This window comes from Pelecanus crispus, chromosome 3, assembly GCF_030463565.1.
Source record: "Pelecanus crispus isolate bPelCri1 chromosome 3, bPelCri1.pri, whole genome shotgun sequence".
NCBI lineage: Eukaryota > Metazoa > Chordata > Aves > Pelecaniformes > Pelecanidae > Pelecanus > Pelecanus crispus.
In genome coordinates this window covers 36,174,794-36,194,881 of record NC_134645.1, presented here as the reverse complement: position 1 = coordinate 36,194,881, position 20,088 = coordinate 36,174,794, and the positions used below count along the sequence as shown (strand labels likewise).

The 20,088-nt window shown below is 40.6% G+C and overlaps 1 protein-coding gene across 1 annotated transcript in view; it reads left to right on the top strand.

The window, feature by feature from the left end:
* PROX1 (prospero homeobox 1) overlaps nucleotides 1-4,014 on the top strand; it is a 36,330-nt gene extending 32,316 nt beyond the window's left edge. The window contains exon 4 of the mRNA XM_075708182.1: nucleotides 3,829-4,014. Within this exon, the coding sequence (XP_075564297.1) occupies nucleotides 3,829-4,014 (186 nt within the window). The remainder of the gene's footprint in view (nucleotides 1-3,828) is intronic.
* Nucleotides 4,015-20,088: the final 16,074 nt, after the last annotated feature.

Sequence of the window (20,088 nt, the reverse complement as noted above, 5' to 3'; positions counted from 1 at the left end):
GCCCAATGGTGATTTTTAAAGTCCATGCATGCCATCAGAAAGGGAAGCCTGATCCTCTTTGTTGGCTTAAAATCAGTGTTGCTTCACTGATTTTCCTTGAGCAACGCTGACTTAGACCTGCTGAGGATCTGCCCTCACCGCTGCCTTTTTGGTAATGTTTTCCTTGAAAAGAAATTCAACAAGTATTTTTAAAGCATAGCGCTTTCTGCAACTGTGTGTGCTTCTGTATGAAAGAAGTGTGACTTAGGTCTGACTTGGCTTCAACTTTTGAGCCATTGGAACCATACTTTTACTCACATAGAAATAGTTTGTGCTGAGTATTTTTAACAAAGCACTCCCCCACAGTGCTAATCCAAATGGTTCGGTATGGTAGTTGCACATGCAAACCCAGGAGCGAAATAGTTCAGGTTTGTTGTTCAAGCCAAGAAAAATGCCAGTAGTTAAAACAGCATAAATAGACAAGAGCAGATGAGAGCTGCAATTCCCTCCCAGTTTTCATAGACGAAGGGGATGTGTTAACATGGCTAAGGCTTGAGAAGGGGCACTGTGGTGGTTGTTGGACTATGTTAGGAGGTAGGGGACTGATGCGTATCAGGTGTAAATCAGCGTAACTGCAGTGAGGCTGGTAGATCTCTGCTGATTTACACTAGCCCAAAGTCTGGCCTGTGACTTTTTCTTTGGCAGTGAAGCTAAGTTACATTGACAAAACGTGCGGCAAAGTGTGATTTCTTTCTAAATCGGTCTGATGTGGCAGCTTCAGCCTGAAACCCACCTAGCCTCCCCCTGAGCAGACCTCATTGTCTTTCCTCCTGGTGAATGTACAGTGTGATTCTTTGATTGACTGCTGCCACCTGATGCTAAGAAAATGGCCTGGGTTCATACTAGGGATTGTTGGTTCTATTAAAAGCAATGTAGATGGAGTTTATTTGTCACTGAAGCATTTTCTGCAGATGTTCCTACTTCAGAGATGTTCAGTCAGTTAGGTGTAAAGATGCGCTGAATAGGTCACCATCACTTAGGGTCAGGGAAATGCCACCCCCAGACGCATAATTAACATGGCTGACTGATTATTGCCCAGTGAAAAATCTAACTACCCATCCATTTAAATATTTATTTTCAGACTCTGGACTTCACTAGTATTTTCTTTATTAAAAAAAAAAAAAATACAACACTTTGCAGTTACTCTTTCTAGAAAGGAAAAATGTTGGCTGACGTACTGTCCTGTGGGGATTAATCACAGTGCTGTTCACATTACAACATGCAAAGTAACGTGTGTAATCCAGTCTGACATGAAAAATTGCTAATAACATCCCGAAAGGAAAGAGCTGTGAACGGCTCTAATGCCTGTGGAGCAGGGGAGATCTTTGGGAACTCAGCATTACAAGGAGGTCTCTTCAAAGCCCCCGCAGGGTTTTGTTCACTATTGTTTGTGGGCTGCTCTCTGCAGCTTGTTGTACCAGGTTCAAAGGGGCCCAGCCCTGCAGATGTGACTCAGGTACAATGAAGTTGGACCTTAAAAGCTAACTCCTAGCCTAAAAGAAAAGCCTGTGTGCCTTTATGGGGGTGGGAGGCCTGGAAGCTAGTGGCTCAAGGGTTTCACACTGCCTACTCCGTGGAAAAGCAGCATCCCCTACCTGGAAGACTTTCATATGCACAGGCAGAAATTGGGTGGCAAAGGCTCAACTTAAAACCCAGGTTGTCACTTCCATGCTTAAAGTTGTCATAGGTGTAACCATATAGGGAGAGGTAGGACTTTTTGCATTTGGACTTTATGATTCTCATGTAGGTGCTTGTAATTGCCTCCCTCCCATCTCCAGCAGCTTGGAAGGGAAGAAAGGCTCTAATGTTGGTCCTCTGGAATGGACACCAAAATTGGAAGGTGTGAACTCTTTTTCCCAAGCACAGAGGCAAAAACCAACAGTTTGTGAGCAAACATGGGCGTGTAAAACAAAAAGTAGGTTATTTATTACATTTCTTGCTTTCTAGTATCATGTAGTCAACAACTCCTTCCCCTTGGTTAGCACCCAGCAATGCCAAGCGTGATGAACAGCACATGAACAATTGTTTGAACTGCATGAACAGAAAAGTGTATAATTTTTTGTAGCAATGCAAGAACGAGACAAGCATGGTATCTTTTATAGACGTACTACCAAGTGCCCAAACAGCAGAGTGGTTATGTGAAGTTTTAAGTTATTTCTCTGAGCTTGAATAAGTGAAACATAGTAGTTATTTTCTTCCCTCATAATTATTGCTGGAACAGAACATCTGTAAAAATGTTTCTTTCCATGCGGCCCATTGAATGAAAAATTTCAGGCAGCCTGACTTTGGGAGCGGAGAAAAACATGTGGGGGCTGGATTTCACTCTTGGAGGTAGACAGAGGACTTCTGCAGGCTGTGGGGCTTCTGGAAGCAGAGTTTGTCAGCTGGTGTCAGGGGGAGCTGATCTCATGCTTATCTGATGGCAAAACATGGCTCGCAAACTGCTAGTGTTTCCCCAGCGGTGATAGGTGAGTGAGGCTCCAGAGCTCTATTGTATCAGGTTAAACACGCACATTTCCAGACAAGTTTTCTGAAAGTGACTTCGAAAGGGAGAAGAACAAAAACCTGAAGTAGAGGATAAGGTGCTGGCCCTGATCTGGTAATGCGACATGCATTCAGTAAATGAGTGAGATTTGCCTGGGTGTCTGTTGGCCAGAGGAATGGTTGAAGTAGCCTCTACTGCAGGTCGGAGAACTCCTCTTGCCAGAGTGGGCAAAGAATAGCAGTGAGGGAATACTTGCTATTATAAGCATGCTGGCTACTGGCCGGCCGTGTATTAGCAGTTCTAGAGCTGTGAAGCCATATTTCCGTAATAAAAATGGAAAATAATACCTTTATGGAGATGACCTCAACCTTGCAACTGACCTACGGTTCATTATAATGATTGCTTTTGAATCATTTAAGGCAGAGGGTAAGAAGGTGGTGCTGTTGCCTGAAACAACTATTTAGGATGAATTACCAAAGTTTGGAGGTAACTGTTTTTTAACGTTCACCCATTGTTCAGGGGCTTCTGAGAGTGGCATGCCCCTGCTAGCCGGCTGTTTGGCTCACCTGTGAAGTGACAGTGACATTTAGAAAACCCAGATGAGTTTGTTGCATCCCAGCCCAGTAGCCACTTGGAGCACAATGCACCCATTGAAGAGGTTGGGGTTTTATTTGTAGGCTTCTGAAAAAGAAGGGAAGACCATAATGTCTCCTGAGAAAGCCATCTTATGGGGTTCTCTTGCACAGCAGCCACAGAAGCAAGCCATTAGCTGAAGGCTTGCTTGCTTGCTTGTTTTTAAACTACAAACAGCATTCAGAGATACCCTATTTTTTTGATAGCTTTCAGTACTGGTTGTGACCAAAGTTAAGCGCAGAGGTACAGAGGGTTTTCTATGCATACATAACTTCCATATTAGTTCCCACATGGAGAGGAGAACATAGCCGTAAATGCACGGGTAAAATATCAAGCAGAGATTTCTCTCCTTAAAGACAATTGTGTTTGTTTCCCCTCCTGCTAATTATATCCTATAAATCCCCCACTCTCCAAACTCAGACAGTAACATTTTGTTACCTACATTCTGTCAGTAGACTTTACAAAGATCTCTAACACATGTTATAAAAGTTATTGCTATAGTACTATATATAACAGCTTTGCATAAGAGAATAGAAGGCTGCCACATTTAGAAAATGCAGGTGCTATGTAAGCCCCTTTCTGAAAGAAAGAACTTAGCTCAGTTTCCTTTGAAGAACCAGAGACTTGAAATTGAAAACTGTATTAATGCCATTGTCTCCTTGTATCAGCAGGTTCCAGAGAGATTCCTGGAAGTGGCTCAGATCACGTTACGGGAGTTTTTCAATGCCATTATCGCAGGCAAAGATGTTGATCCTTCCTGGAAGAAGGCCATATACAAGGTCATCTGTAAGCTGGACAGTGAGGTCCCCGAGATTTTCAAATCCCCAAACTGCCTACAAGAGCTTCTTCATGAGTAGAGAGTTCAGCAGCTATTTATGAATGTATGAAAGTAGCAGTCCCCTTCTGATGCCCAAGTCATGTGTGTCTCTATTTTAATTTCATATATATGTGTATCGCATACATATATATGTATATGAAATTAGACTGTGATCCCTCCTGGATTTAAGTTTTTGTTCGGTTCCAAGGGGATGGTTATTTTACTTCAGCCTTCAGTTTACTTTTGCCCGAGACCCTTAACATTTGGAGAATCAACGGGGTTAATTTTCAGGGAGAAGAGTTTGGAAGCGTGTAAAAGCCTGTCTTAGCAAGTTAGGGCATTATGTTTAAAAATGCTTTGTCAGATTTATTGCTTGCTGCAAAGTGGCATTTTGTCTTAGTGAGACTAATGTCATGGCACAATACTACAGACAATGAAGTTTATATTATGTTTATACTGCTAAAGGTCTGAACTCTGTGGAGTCACTTCATAAGCTTCGAGCTTTTTTTTTTTTATATACTTTTTAACGAATAACTAGATTTTGTTTCATACTTCAAAAAACTACAACATCTATTTTAGGTACTCACTCTGAGAAGTGATACCCAAAAAAGAAAACCCTATTCTTCATGCTTTCCTTACAGAAACGATAAATACCCTGCACCAGTAATCAACATGCCAGGTTGTTGTTTCTCTAAATTGCAGCAAGGGACGTTTGCACAAATCAAATACCGTTCTTGCAGGGCGAGGCCAGTAATTCATGCACGCTATTGTATCAACCACACTAATTTTGGAATATGGTCAGCTTATTAAAGCGGAAGCATTTCACTCTCCATAGAGTAAAAATGAAACCTTCAGCATCCTATATTGCCATGTCTCGGTCTTACTTTAAGCGGCATTAGTCCCGAAATTTATTCTTTTCTTAGTCCGTTCTGCCCCCCAAAATCCCCTTTCCAGTATACAAAGTTTTCTGTCTGTATTCGACATCTGTTCTGAAAAGCACTTTTTGAATGATCTTAGATATAGTAGAAGAAAGCATCTTCACCTCACAGTGCTGAGGCAAAAGAAAAAAAAAGAACTTGTTTGTAGCTGTAAAATACAATTAGTCTTTTCCTAATCAGAAGAATAAAAATTACATTTTCATAAAAATCTAATCAAGCATATACAAAAATCACAGTGTCCTCCTGGCTATACAGGGTTCAAATAGCCATACTGGATTTTTAAAATTACAGTAAGTGCAGCTTTTAAAAAAAAAAGAAAAATCTATTTGAGCACTGTGCTGCACTTGTCTTCTGAAGCTGGAGCTAGTCTTGACCAAAATCTGAGCTACAGTGTGAAGTCCATGATGGATCTGGGTTCGCCTGAATGCTATACCACGATATGTCAGCAGACGGAAAGAAAGCTAGCTGCTAGTTCTCGTGCTTTCTTCAGTGGCTCTCCTTTTCTCATGTTTTCAGAAAGGTATCGTTTCCAGAAGTTTGGGAGAAGGTTGAATATGCTATGGCACTCTGTATTTGTCATTTTCTCTGTCGTCTTTTGTACGGATGCAGTAAGAATTTATTGTTATCGTCAGTAGTGTTTTCCCCTACATAATTCAGTCTGAACCTAGAGGAAGTTCCTAATTAGCTGAGAATTATATTTAGACCATCGAGGATATTGGTATCTTATTTCTTTATTTTAAAATTACATTTTGACTTTGGAGAGTGAAAGTTTACCCATGTGACTAAAGAGCTGACCTGATCATAGCAATTTCACTTCATTTACAAATACTGCTGATAGACAGAAATGTATGAAAGCAATTATTGTTAGCAGAAGGCCTTAAAAACCTGCTGACTTCAAATTAAACAGCACAATCCTATGATTCCCTGTCATTCTTTTCAAGCACTGGCAGTATCTGTGGAGTATAGGCAATGCAGACAATAGCATGGGATGAAGTGCCAACATTTTCACTATGCATTAAAAGCAAAACAAATCTTCTTGATCTTAGACTCCCTGAGAGTACCTAATACTGTACGTATCCTTACAGTAGACAGGATGTGTCTTTTTCTTTCTTTTCTTTTCTTCCATTTTATTTCATTTTCTTTTTTTTTCTTTTTTTTTTTTTTTTTTTTTTGTGTGCATGATTTGGTAAACATTACACTTCATAAAGATGTAACTCCAATGAATGCTGAGTAAGAAAGGATGAAAATTGTGTTCATGCACTTTTTTGATTTATGGGAAGAAGTGGCATAAAATGCTCAAGTTTTAATACAGTAAGTTCATCATTGGCATACCATCAGATACAAAATATAACACTGCATTGTCACCTTGGACATAAGAAAGCAAAGCCATACTTTAGTCATACTGTGTGGACATACTACTAGCTACCATCTCAATCTGTGATTTTACTGTTACTTTTATTATGTTTATTATTATTATTATTATTAATATTATTATTATTATTATTATTTGGCTGCAAAGTGATTCATATAATCTAAATAAGTGAAATTGTGTACTCAACACTTGATGTTGTTGCATTTATTTATTTATTTATAAGTAGCATAATCTCAATAGTAAATGAGGCATAGGAATTAAGAGTAGAAATTTCATCTTAAAAGCAACATTAAAAACTCCTTCATCTGAAAAAGGAATAAACGATAATTTGATCATTTCGGTGATGTGATTTTTCTGCATTTTATAGCCATATTGCCTTTGTGCCTCCCAATAAACCTAAAATTATAAATACAAGGCATAGCTCCTACTAAATTTTAAGTAGAAAGCAGTTTCTTTCAAATGATCTCAATATTATTTCACTAAAAATGGCTAAAAGGCAGGAGGCTACTTTTATTGTAATGAAAAGTTTACATAGGAAAAGAATTTCAAAATCCATGTAGAAACCCCATGTTGCCATTCAGTTACTGCTAATTCAGATTTATTTCTGCATATAAACTTGAGGTTATAGTCTGTGCCTAGACCTTAAATGCACCAGCGGAAGGATAAAAAAAATCCTTCAAAATACCAGTTTTTCCCCCACAAGTACAATTGTTCTTGTGCCTTCTGTGGCTTACAATTTTCATCTTTTAAACTTTATTTTTCAATTACTACAGCTGCAATAAACACTGATTTTTTTTTTTTTGGCTGTTTGACATAATGTTGATAGCTATGCATATTTTGTGTCTTTTTAAAAATTAAAAAAAAAACAAAGCAGGAGAATACGTTTTTGAAGAAGAGAATTTTTAGAACAGTTTGATAACGCAAATTATTTTTTCTCAATTGTTTGAGCAGCATTCAAGTTTTGAAAATTCTTGTAGAAGCCAATTTTTTGTAACTGTGGTGCAAATCTTGTGTTTTCTTAGCCTGATGAAAAGTAGTATAGAAGCAATATTTCATACGTGACATGTGCATATACATATACATATGTAGTCACACACACAAAGACAAAATGTGTGGGTGTATGTATGTATATATACACAGAAACACACACACACACAAAATATGCGTATGAAGTGAAAAGCTTACCTTTTTCCTATCTAGATTAAGAACCTATTTTAGACATTTGTTATGTTTTGTGAAAAGAATGTTCTATTTGAAACTACAAAACATTTAATTCTTACTGTATCTCTGGTTGTTTAATGGGAACGTTTCACATTTAATGGTAAACACGTGGAAGATGTTAGAATGTAGTAATTATTTAAGAAAGTGTTCACCCATGTATTCCTGAGGTTTGCTTTGTGCCTCTGAGTATTATTTAATTAAAGTGTTTTAAGTTTGCAGAATCTTTGTTACTGTACCAGGTATGTGGGTGAACATTGAAAATCGAGGGGAACTTTTATAAAGCAATGTAAATATTCAACCTTATGGCTGTTCTTGCATAAAGACATAAGATTTTAATAACTACATTCTGAAAACATCTGTTGAATTTATAAGAAACACTACAGTAACTGTATAGACAGTTGAAAGCATTCTTGAAAATCCAGCTCTCTACTTTTAAAATTTAAGTCTCTTTCATCAGATGTCAAGGGAATGGGTAATACAGTTTCTGTAAAATTGCAGAATTTTTTTCTATGTATATGAAGTCAGTTAATAGAAAAATGTTTTTTTCCACAGGTTACTATTAATTAAGAAATAAAGGTGAAGATTTTGTGGCTTTAAAGATAGGATTTTCACCAGCAGCATTGAAAGAGTATACATATATATATATACAGAAAGATATATATATATATATAAAAAATGGAAAGTGGTTTACAAAACCCCCAAAATGAGCACTGTACATGAGAAGTGAAAGCAAAAACTATATTTGCCATGTGTATTATATAGCAATCATTGGTGTTAATAGTGCAAATGTTTCCTTCTGGTACCAACTATGTGTTTGAAAATTCCAATACGCATTGTTTTCAAAAAGCTCCCCTTAAGGAATGTAACTGGTTTATATGAGTAAGCAGTTACTGTATTGCACTTAAATGTTCTGTTGAAGGAAATGCAATTTTGTTTTCTGTAGAACTGTTGGTTGTAAACCATCTATAAACTGAAGCTAAAAATGCTCATATTTAGAGCTGGGATGAAAACTGGTATTTAACCTTTGTATCTTCTTTGGAATATCCTTTTTAGTGTATGAAAGGTGGTGGCACTATGACTTTATTTAGTCTTTTCATCTGAGCCACAAGTCACCTCTCTCCCGAAGCAGCCACCTTCCGAATGCACAAATATACCGGGATATGTAGAAACAAATCTAGAAGAAACAGCGAGCTTACATTTTTCTCTAAAATCCATTCTTTCTGCATTAATTGTACCACTCGAGTGAGATATTAGACAAACCAATAACCATCTCATTACCACATAACGTGTAAGAGTCAGAAACTAAAAAAGAAGGAGGAAAAAAAAAAGCCACCTCTTTAGGTTGGTTTTCATGCTGCCCAGAAGAGTCAAAGGTTAAGGTTTAAACTGATATTGTCCCAGCCATTACTCATATGTATATAGTTACAAAAGTGACAAAACACTGCCTTTATATTATTTAGCAATATGTTGTAAATAGCATTATTAAGCTCTTTTTTTGTAATAAAGACCCTTTAATTTGAAGATAGTACAATAACTGAACTGATAAAGTCAATTTTTGATTTTTTTTATTTTATTTTTTAGCTAGAGGCAATTTCAACTGTGGATTTTTTTGTTGTTGTCTATTGTTCTGAAGACTTTGCATAATTTATTGGTTTAATTTATCCTAATTTATTTGATGAAGGTGTACAATTTTGTATTACCAAGGATGTACTGTAATATTAATTGATGACAAGGTAAAACAATAAGACTCCCCTGTCCGTTTGGAAAAAAAGGTGCAGTAGACAATTGATTGAAAAAAGTTACAATTCTAGCTTGGCAGCTACTAAATTTAAGATAAACACAGGAAAAATGTTTCGGGGGGGTGGATTTTATTTTGTGTGTTTAAAGCTTTTGTATACTCTCCAGACTTTTACCTTTTTGCTTTGTACCACTTAAAGGATACAGTAGTTCAATTGCCTTGTGTGCCTTCCATCTTCTCTAAACTGAATGTATGTGCAGTATATATGCAAGCTTGTGCAAAATAAAATATAAATTACAAGCTCATTGCCATTGTTTATATTTATTTCCAAAAGTTTATGTTGCCCCATATCAAGAGGTGAACCGCTGAACCTTTCTGCTGCGGCCAGGCTGTGCCTGACACTGTAGTCCTCTGCAGGTTTTCTTTCCCCTTAGTTCCAATTGTTTATTAATGAAACTGCTAGCCCTCTTGCAAAATGGATATAATGATTTATCTAATCCGGTGTCCTACCTCCAGCACCGGTTAAGATAATGAATGCTATTTTGCAACAGTCTATCAGACAAGGAATAACTCCCTGCAAGAGACACGTTATGTCTGAGACAGTCCTTTAAATTAAATGTAGCCAACGTGAGCTAGAAAGTACTTTTATGTATGATGTTTAATCATTTCCTGCATATACCTGGTGTCCTGCAACGGGGAGTTCCACAAGTCAGGTGAATGTAGAATAATGCTTGTTTTGATGTGGTTCACGTTTGTTCCTGTTACCAGTTTGCCCTTGTTAATGGTAGTGTCCAGATACCATTCTCTATTCTTTTTATTACAATCTATCACTTTCTTGGATCACTTCCTTTTCAAGCTGTATGATCATTAGCATTGTATATAACTAATCTGTTCTTAAACACTTCCTCAAAATGCAAGTCTCGTTTGCTCATTGTTTTTCTCTAGTCCTTCTCTATTTCTGCTGTTTCATATATATCTTAAAATTCTGAGGTTGAGTGAACCTTTGATTTACAGTATTGTCTGTGTTTCAGAAATGAATGGTCTCTTTTTGGCTTAGAATTGGTGCAGATGGCAGTAAGATGGTAGCTTATTTGGATCACAAAATCGTGCGAGAATTTTCTGGTTTTGAAGAAGGAGCATGTTAAAAATAATGTTTTCATCTGAGGTCGTTTATTTTCAGAATCTTCCCTGATTCAGCCTCAAGATGCTGTAGAGCTGAGCTGGGGCCTGAATCCAGCTTTAGCTGCACTGTAACAAGCAAATAAATACTTCATATCTTCAACAGCAATTAAAACTCCCATGTCTTTTTATACAACAGGAGTTGCATTTGCTGGGCGACATCACCACCAGGTGTAAAGGAGGCCTGTGGCAGGTCATGAAGTTGCATCTATGTAACTAATAGTCATTTAGGTGTAAGATCTCTGGTTTTACTACAAACAAATTGCCTCTCCTAGTTCACGCCTATCCACATTACCAAACCAACATACCAGAAGCATTTTCAGGTCAAAATACCTGACATTCAGGTCACTTCTTAAGGAACTGGCTGCCCCACAGCACTTGTCTGCGCATTCGGGAGGTTGCTAAGACCATGGCATGGTGAGCAGGGCAGACTGCAGTGTCTGAAATGAGGAGTGTGTCAAGGTCCCTGGCTCATCCGCTCCAGAAAGCCTCCAGCCTTGAGGAGGTCCTCTGCCAATCTTGGTTCAGAGCAAGCAGAGGCATCCCAGGAGGGAGCTGCTGGGAAACCATGAAAACGCTTTCCTTGTCAGAGGGAAGCCAAAGAGAGGGTGAGGAGACTAAAACCAGGCAGCTGGTTAAGCACATCCTAGCAAAGGCGGCTACAGATTACATGGGAGGGCTCATTTTTGTGTTAGCTATTGACTTAAGTAGATGAAGGAGAGGGAGATCATCCTCAGGTGCCCAGTTAATGGACCAAGGGATACGATATGCATGGGTAATTGCTAGCTCACTCTGTCCCCTGATCAGTTTTTCTCTCAAATATACTAGTTCTATGAAATACAAGACACTATTTGCCATTTTACCCTGCAGTGGAAAGCACACAGATCTCTAAATAAGAAATCCTAGCTATTGGCATCTCAGAATACTGCAGGAGTTCAGAGCTAGACTGGAACTTGGCAAGTAGTCCCTGTCATTGCAGAGGGCCAAATCAACTTTCCCAGGCTTCAAGCACCCTGAAATGATCCAAATTCTGCAGATCTGGCCATCTGTGCTTGGAAATCCTCAGTTCCCTAATACCTGGAATTTTTACAATAAGGAAGATACTATGTTCTAGCTTAAAAATCGTAAGGAAGACATGAACCATCCCTGACCAAGGCAAACAGAGCAATTTTATGTCACTGAGCCCGTCACTAGGAACTGGGGTCTTTTACACATAACATTACTGAGAAGCCGAATGTAGAAGACTGCATTTTGTGATTTGAGAGCCTGAAAGAGTTAATTGCTCTCATTTTCTTGGTCTGTACCCTTATTTATGCCCAGTCTAGGTTGTGCCAACACAATTTCTATGGAGATGATCTCTTCTGATCCAGTCTTCCCTCTTTGTTAGGAGGGAAAGGGAACTGACGGGTGAGTTGCAGCATACGGCTGACTGTGTTTAGGAAATAAGAGCAAAGAAGTCCGTCACTCTTTGCAGTGGGTTACAGTGTTTCCCCAAATAGACTAATTCCGTTTTAAAATATGGCACTGCATTTATTTTAAGAACACAATATGGGAAATAAATTAAATCTTTGCTAAAGCTTATTGTTGAACAGGGATGGAGGGCTCCCGTGGTGGTGGCAGAACTGCTAGATAAAAAGCGGTGGGCGGGTGGGAGGGTTGTTTCCCGGCGTGGTCCAAGTCTGTGACCCTCTGGGCGTGTTGCAAGGCCTGCCTGTTCTCCCAGCTTTTCAGGGGGCAGGGGTATTTGGAGAAGCTGCCTGTTAAAGCCGGATCGATTGGTGGGTGCAGAAAATCCATCCCTTGCTACAATGCTCATTTTTGCGTACAGCTTATTAGTATCACTAGCATACACGTATCTCAAAGAAGTGAAAGAGGTATATTTTATTTGCATATTAAATTTTTTTTAGACACTCAAGTGAATTCTTGTTGGCTTAGGTTAGCCTGGCTCTTTCCAGAGCTGCAGAGCGGAGTGAGACACTAACTCTCGTGCAGAGAAAGGACCCCCCCACCTCGCTCTGCCCGGAGTCTGGGAAGCTGCGATTGCATTTTCATGAATAAATCCTAGGCGAGTGAATAGTGGTACTTTCCCATTTATTTGGGAATCAGTGTGAAAAAACAAACAAACAAACAAGCTATTTGCTTCACAACAAAACACATGAAAATGAACTGCTGTTCGCACTCAAAGGCAGTTAATTGCATGCGCAGTTTAATTTTATTCTTTAAAATTAGACTTAAGGTTGAGTCTCTAGCTAGGCAAAGGAAAGGGGAAAAAAAAAAAAGAGAGAAAGATGGCACAGATAGCTAAAGAAATACTACCAGCTCCAATGTAAATATGTTTGCAGTTTGCTAGAGACCTGCCAGTCAAGCAGCTGTGGGAGGTAACAGGGGAGAACGCATGAGAGGAAAAAGTCTTGTGGCAACAGTGGCCAGTTTCATTATGGCCACTGCCAGACTGTGAAACAACTCTGGGGGCTTGAAATCCTATTGCCTATTAAAACTGGGCATGACAGCTCTTTTTTATGCTTCACCAACCAGAGATGGAACTGTGTCCTAGGGGAAATAAGGAAAAATATTTATTACAAGTGTTTAACACCTTTTAGTACAAAACAACCCTAATATGCAGCACTCAAGGATAATTCATGCCAGCACATGTAAAACCAAGGGGAATCGCTTATCAGCTCAATAATTTGGTCAGAGCTTTTAAAGGAAGAGATGATGCTCCAGTCAAAGCACTGAGCCCAGATATCTCTGAAGTGGAGGTACTTCAGATTTTTTTTTAATATTATTTTTACAATTTCTCAGTAATTGACACAAGGCTCTGACAACACACCCGTCCCAGGGACTGCATGGCTGCCTGACTTGGGCTGAAGAGCGGCTGTTCAGACTGGAGACTTACGTGCCCTTCATGCATGGCAATAGCTGTTGGCATATTTAGGAAAGCTGCAGAATAGTTAGGTGTGGATCTCGAACTGCCCACGAGGCTGAGGCTTAAACCACTTCAATGGTTTATTCGAAAAACACGCACCCTTGAGCCTACCTTAGATTGCAAACACCCTGGAAGTCTAAGGATGCTTGGGTCAAGGGGTGTGTTTCAAATCTTTCCTAATAAAATCCATGTGTTTAGAAGCAGCAAAATATAAAATGAAATTTACTGCTTTCTTACACGAACCTAAGCATTACGACTTCCCAGCTTTTGGTGAAACCTAGAGCTCAGGCAGGGCGCTTCACCACGCATTGAATGCCGGAGGGAAAAACCTCGAGCCTGAGCTCAAAGCTTTTCATGCCGCCGGCTACGTGTCCCCATTTTATAGACAGCGAAACGGAGACACGGGACAGCGGTGCCTCCTCCCCGGGACCCCCTGCCTGCCCGCTGCGCAGCCAGGAACAGCGCCCGGTCCTCCAGCCCCCCGCCGGGCACCGGGCCGCTGCCAGCCCTCTGCGTTACTCATTAACGCTCGCCGTTACTCGTTAACAGCCCGAGAAGGGCTTCCTGCACAGCCTTCTCAAAGGCCCTGGCTGATATTGCACAATCCACACGCTGCTCCCGTTGCGGTTTTATTTCCTAGCAGAAACCTTGCTTTCTGGCATCCTTTGGCATCCTTGCAAGCGACCAGAGCCGATATTTTAAAATACTGTTTACCTGGCCATTTGCTTTCACAGAACCTGGGGGGAACTACAGAGAAATTGGAAAAGCCCATCGATGGCAAGGATTTCCCCTTACCCGCAAGCCAGGTTGCTGCCTCCTGGGTGCTGGTGCACACCGTCGGGAAGGGCCTGCTGCTTAAATGGCGTTTCTGCCCTTCCAGAAATTTCCAGAGTATTTGGCAGACCTTCACCAGGGCCACGGCCGGCTGCCGGCTGCAGCACGGGGAGGTGCAGAGCGGCCGTCCCAGCTGCTGGCCGGGCTGTGCAGGGAAAAGAGCAGGTTGGGGGGTGCCGTGGTGGGGCAAGGGGGGGACCTGGCTCTGCCAGGAATGACCCTGTGCAAAGGGCCAGGCGGATGGGCACTGCCCAAGGCCACATAAACTGCTCCTTACTCTGGGCAAAGGCACCAGGGTCCACAGCCCGCGGACAAAATGGGGCCCGGGGGGTGCCGGAGGATGGCAGTGGCAGCAAGGGTCGGACCCCCCACTGCAGCTGGAAACGTTCTCAGCAGCGGGGTGAAGCCGGTGCCCTGCAGTGGGCACCCCTGCCCTTCATGCAGCTCCCTCCCGGTATTTCCAAATTTCAGCACCGTTCTCGTGTCTCTTCGGGAGAGGGAAGTGGAAGGGGGCTGACTGTGGTTTTGACAAGGTAAACATGATAGCAGCCCCAGCAGACAGGCACATATGTCAACCCCAGCGAAAGACCTGTACAACTACCCTGTGATTCTCAATATAGTGTTATATCACTTGCAAAATTCAGGATTTGTCCAAAATATGGTACTCTTCATTATTTTTTTTAAAAAATAAAATCAGCAATATATAATAATTATTATTGTTATTATTAACCTTAAGGAACTTTGTTCTTCCCTAAAAATAAATGAAGTGTGTTTATCCTTAATCTGATTTCAAATGACCTGAAAAGAGGATCAAAAAAGTGCAAGATAGCTGTACAACAGGGGAGGCAACGGAGAGGGGGTGGGGGTGAGGGGGGGCGGTGAGCTTGTTGACTGCAAAAGAAAGAAAATTATCCCAATTCTAGCACTGCTGGAAAAACGTGAAAGTTATTGCCGCACAAAGAACCTCTTGAACTGCTCTGCCTTCCAAAATTTCTACTGCACTCTCTGCAGTTACTTGTGTATGGCAGAAGCAGCATCTTTGTATTATATGAACAGTCTGCTTCATAATCAAATACCATCTGTCGCTACATCTGAACTTGTTTTCAACATCTGTGCGTTCTGGTCTTAACAAAGCTTTAAAAACTAATTCAAAAACTTTCACAGATCACTGACTAAATATGTACATTTACCATCTTTCATATTGGTTTAAAATATTTCTTCTATAGCTGCATCCCCTTGGCTGGGAATAGTTAAGATGTATACACTGAGTTGCTTTATTAAGCTTATTTTCTAATGGCCTTGGGTAGCCAAGTGCAAAAGAGGGACACTTGCTCAGGCACCGAGAGGACCCATCATATTCTTTCTTGGTGCCAATACAGTCCCTTTCTGCCAATGAGAAACCTGAAAGTTGATCAGCTACCATACCCCAATTACTCAAAATGACACTACAGATAAAACTGCAACCAAGGGGAGAATCAACTGTATGGCTTATATGCTGCTAAAGTGTGTCTGAACAAATGGTGAAGTAAAATCATGAGAGCCCTCAGGAGGATAAGTACGTTGTTACTTTGCACATGCTTCAGAAATGTGAAGTACATCTTTACAGAACTTTTGGCCAACCCCCTGGCAGATGTTGACCAGTTTTGCTTATGTATACATCAGTTGCAGAACACTAAAACAGAGATTGGAAATTTTAATTTAGTCAAGGCAGTTGGGCTAAAATGATGGCTTTTGTTGAAACCATTAAATAGAGCTGCCTAATGAAGTACAGTACAGCACTGGCAAACCGAGCCCTGATGAGATGCAGCAGCTTCCAAACTGCAGCCCTGCAAAGGGGAAGAAGGAAGCTTGCAAGTCTTTAACTAAAGTGGAATGGCGACAGCCCTTGTAAAGCTGCGTTTGATTTTGTGTTTGAGGGCAGACGCACTTGTACATTATCGCCCTGACATTTTAACCATTAGTTGGAAATGTGCCGTTGCAGTTCCTGCCATATATTTCTCAATCCTATTTGTTAGAAAGTGAGCTAATAGACAGTGTGATGAAGTGATCATAAATTCACTTTCAAAGGGCATTTGGGTTCAGAGCCTAAAGATTGAATATGGCAAATTCTTAGGCACAGGGAGGAAGGTGGGGGGCCAGGAGGGTCATTCTCACTGATGGATTCAGTGATTGATTCTGCTACAGAACTATATTTGCCCTTTACTTGGCTGTTTAACACAGAATAGCTATAATAGGTTCCCAATCCATTATTCCTCTTCCTCCTAGGGTCACTATGAAGTTGAAAGAAAATATAACCTTGGCTGTGATAAAATAAACTTTAACATTATCAGGTGTTTGGAAATTGGAAGGTGTCTGATTGCTTTATGTAGGATACACACAAACACACACACACACACAGAGGGTTATAACATAATCCTCTGTGCCGCCTCTGACAAATGGTTATTACCATTCAGTATTGGTTTTTTGCTCATGCAATAATATGGTGTCATGCAAGTCCACACAGCCTTGAAATTCTTCTTATTATACATAGCCTTCCAAAAATCACAGGCAGTATGCCGCTTTTTCACGGTGATTAGCAGCATCTTTTTAAAGATAGGTGGCTTAGAACAAAATTTGCTTTGAGAGAGTAAAGAATTATCTGAAATGCAAGATGAAAATGAGTGTTTTAGCACAAGGCAGCCACAAAATATTTTCAATAATTAGAAGAGACTTATGTTCCATTTCACTGTTTTATGTGTTATATAGTATAGAGCAAGTGCCACTGTAGTTAAGTGTTTATCAGCATTTCCCTTGTAAATCCTGGTTTTCCAGAGGGTTGCTATAATTTGCCAATTTCAAATCACACTGGGCTAACACTCACTATACACATTGTCAGCCCAGATGCAAATTTCTGTTGTTGTTATTACCAAAAATTAAGTCAAGTGAAGCTGCTGGGTTTTAGTTCATGGCAAAAGATAATGGTTTGGAGGTAGGGGGGGTTGCTTTTTTTTATCCTGTTGCTCCTAGTTGGGATTTTGTTGTTGCAATGGTCTGATTCAGATGGGTTTGTTTTGAAAGGGATGTGAAAGGAAGTTAGGGTATGGATATTTTTGTACACCCCAAAATATAAGCGACGCATAGAGGGCTCAGGGAGAGAAGAGGGCAGCATTCTGATCTGGTACAACTTACTCACAGTCAGGCATATGGTATGCAGGGGTACACCTACTGACCTCCATCCCAGGCTTTGGTTCTCTGTCATAAAGGCCTTAATACGCCAATAAACATCCATTCAGCAGCCAAATTCTGCAAGAAAATACAAAACTGGTTGACTCAGCTGGAGCATCTCCTGTGAAGCACAGAAGCAAACCCTGGCCTCCTCCCCTCAACCTTTGGGAGCAGCCTTTCGGGTTCCTGCAAGACCCTGTAAACTCCACTGGCTGAACCAGGGAGAAGGGGCCAAACCTCCCCCTTCAACATCCCCAAAACCTGCACCATCCCTCGATGAGCACAGGAGAGCACAGGACTTTGGGGCTGCAGTCCCAAACATCCTCTGCTTGACAACAGGAGGGGTGCCTCCTCCTGCCAGTCCTTGCTGGCCCCAGCGGGACTCAGGCCCTGTGTGGATGCAGGACAAGGAAGAAGAAGAGGAGGAGGAGGAGGAGAGGGAGCTTCAGCAGGCACCATAGACTGGCTGTTGGAGGTGTGGGGCAGAGAGATCAGCAGGCTGAGCACGAAGAGCTGCTCTCCTCCATGGATAGAGAGCTGGGGCCACGCAGGTGAGGAACACTCGCCAAATCAACAAGACTTTTTTTGTTTTATTTGTTTTTTCCCTTCACTTTTAATTAACTAAAATTGCTTTTCAAACTTAAAAAAACAATGCTGAAGCATTGCTCTCCCCTTATTGACTGAGTCTTTTACTATTTAACAACCGCTTGGTTTTGTTAACTGCAGAAGGCTGCACTGAGATGCTCTCGGCTGCTTTCCTCTGAGGATGTAGTCCTCCATCCCTGCGAGGCACAGGCATGTAAATGCAGACTAAAAGCAGATTTACACCAGTGTAGTGCAACAGTATATTGTAAGAGTAAGCGGAGAAATAGGCCTAAAGGTCAAAGGGTTGCATGAAGGAGCAGTGCACTTCTAGATGATTTTCTGCAAGTAAAGAAATGGGGAGCCCCTGGGTGAACAGCTGTTACCAGCTCTAAACTAGAGAGCATAAAAAGTAGCGATATCACACTCTGGCTGCCTGGAGAAAGACAAATTAGAGAAAACGTTCATATCACTTAGCAGATATCCACAGGTCTTGTAGTACTTTTAAATCAGACCCTCAGCTGATGTGACTTGCAGTGCTGTCAGTTGTGGGATTTATCTCGCTACAGTTGGAGGTGTTGGGGTATGGCTTGTGATATTTTTGGTGCTCTGGACTGAGAGACTAAGGTCAGCAGAAGAGACTATGACATTAGTAGTGTTATATCAATTTATATCAACTGAAGTTTCAGTCTGCTTATAGTAGCAGCAGGTTCATTTTATAAGCCATTGCTCATGTACCTGCCTCCAAGATCTGCAGCAATCAGAACTAGCCCATACACCACTTTAGCACAGAAAACAAGCTCCATATTAGTCACACACTGTTTTCCCTACCTGGAAAAATACTTAAATAGATTCCACTTGAAAACAAAGGGCAATTCCCTGACTACTTAGAGTCAGGATAGAATGCCACTTTTTTTCTATATCCAGGCCCCAAATTTCTGTATATTGATGCATTCCAACACAAAATTCAAGCTTCGAGATCAGAGGACCCCAGCTAAATGTAAAGATTTTCCCACACAAAAGAGAAACTGGATTTGTCCTCTATGTAAGACACACAGCAGATAAAACCAATAATACCTTATCTCCTCCCATGACTTCCTGGCCAGGAGCAGCAGCAATATATATTAAGATACCAATTGACTGTTTATAGGATTAAGTAAGGAATAGCTGAAATCAGTCCTTGATTTTATTTAATTCATCCAGTCATAGATCTGGCTGGTAACCACCTATAATAAATAATAATAACAATAATAATAGAGCTTTGCACTTTTACAGCATCTTCCATTGAAAGCTATCTCAGTGCTTCATAAACATTACTCTTGCATCCATTCCTTCAATTCCTTCACTTTCGCCTCATCTTTATCTGTAAAATTTGCAGTAATATGATAGCATGGATAGCCTTACAAATAAACTAGGGCAAGTTCTTATTTTAATGAACTACAGAAAGAGCGAGGTAAAGTTATTTGAAAAATATGAGAGAAATTCAGTAGGTTGGGGATGGTATATGTTCATTTTTCTAACATATTATGTGCTCAGTTAAGGATAAATAGAATCCATACATTCTGCTACGTCAGCTGATATTTCTTGTATTAAAGGAGCATAAATCAATGTATACCACTCAGCATGTCTTGTTTCTGAGACAAAAAAATGAAGAAGAAGAAAAATGTCAGTGAAGAAAATTTGGAAAGATATGGGATTCTTTTCTTTATTACAGATAATATTTTCTGAAATCTCAGTCTTATGTTCACACATTTCTCATGTAAATAAGTCACAGCATTGAAAAGTGACAGTAGATATAGGTATGGGGTTGCAATTTGAGACTCCCTGGAACAGCAATGCTCTCTTTATCTACGCTTATATGGCAGCTAGCTCACTAAACACAGCTGTGAGACAAATAAGCAATGCTAACAAATACTGCCACAGGTATTGTCTTCAGTGTCCTGAACTGACTTCAGAACAAGGAAAGAAGAGGCTGTTCGCTCCAGGAAATTCATCCCTGGAAGCTTAGCCTGTCTCCAGTGGAAAACTCCTAGGGTGAAATTCCCTCCATGTGGACAGCCAGCATAAAGGCCATATACCACTAAGCTTGTGGTAATGACTCCTTCCATCTCAGTGCTTTA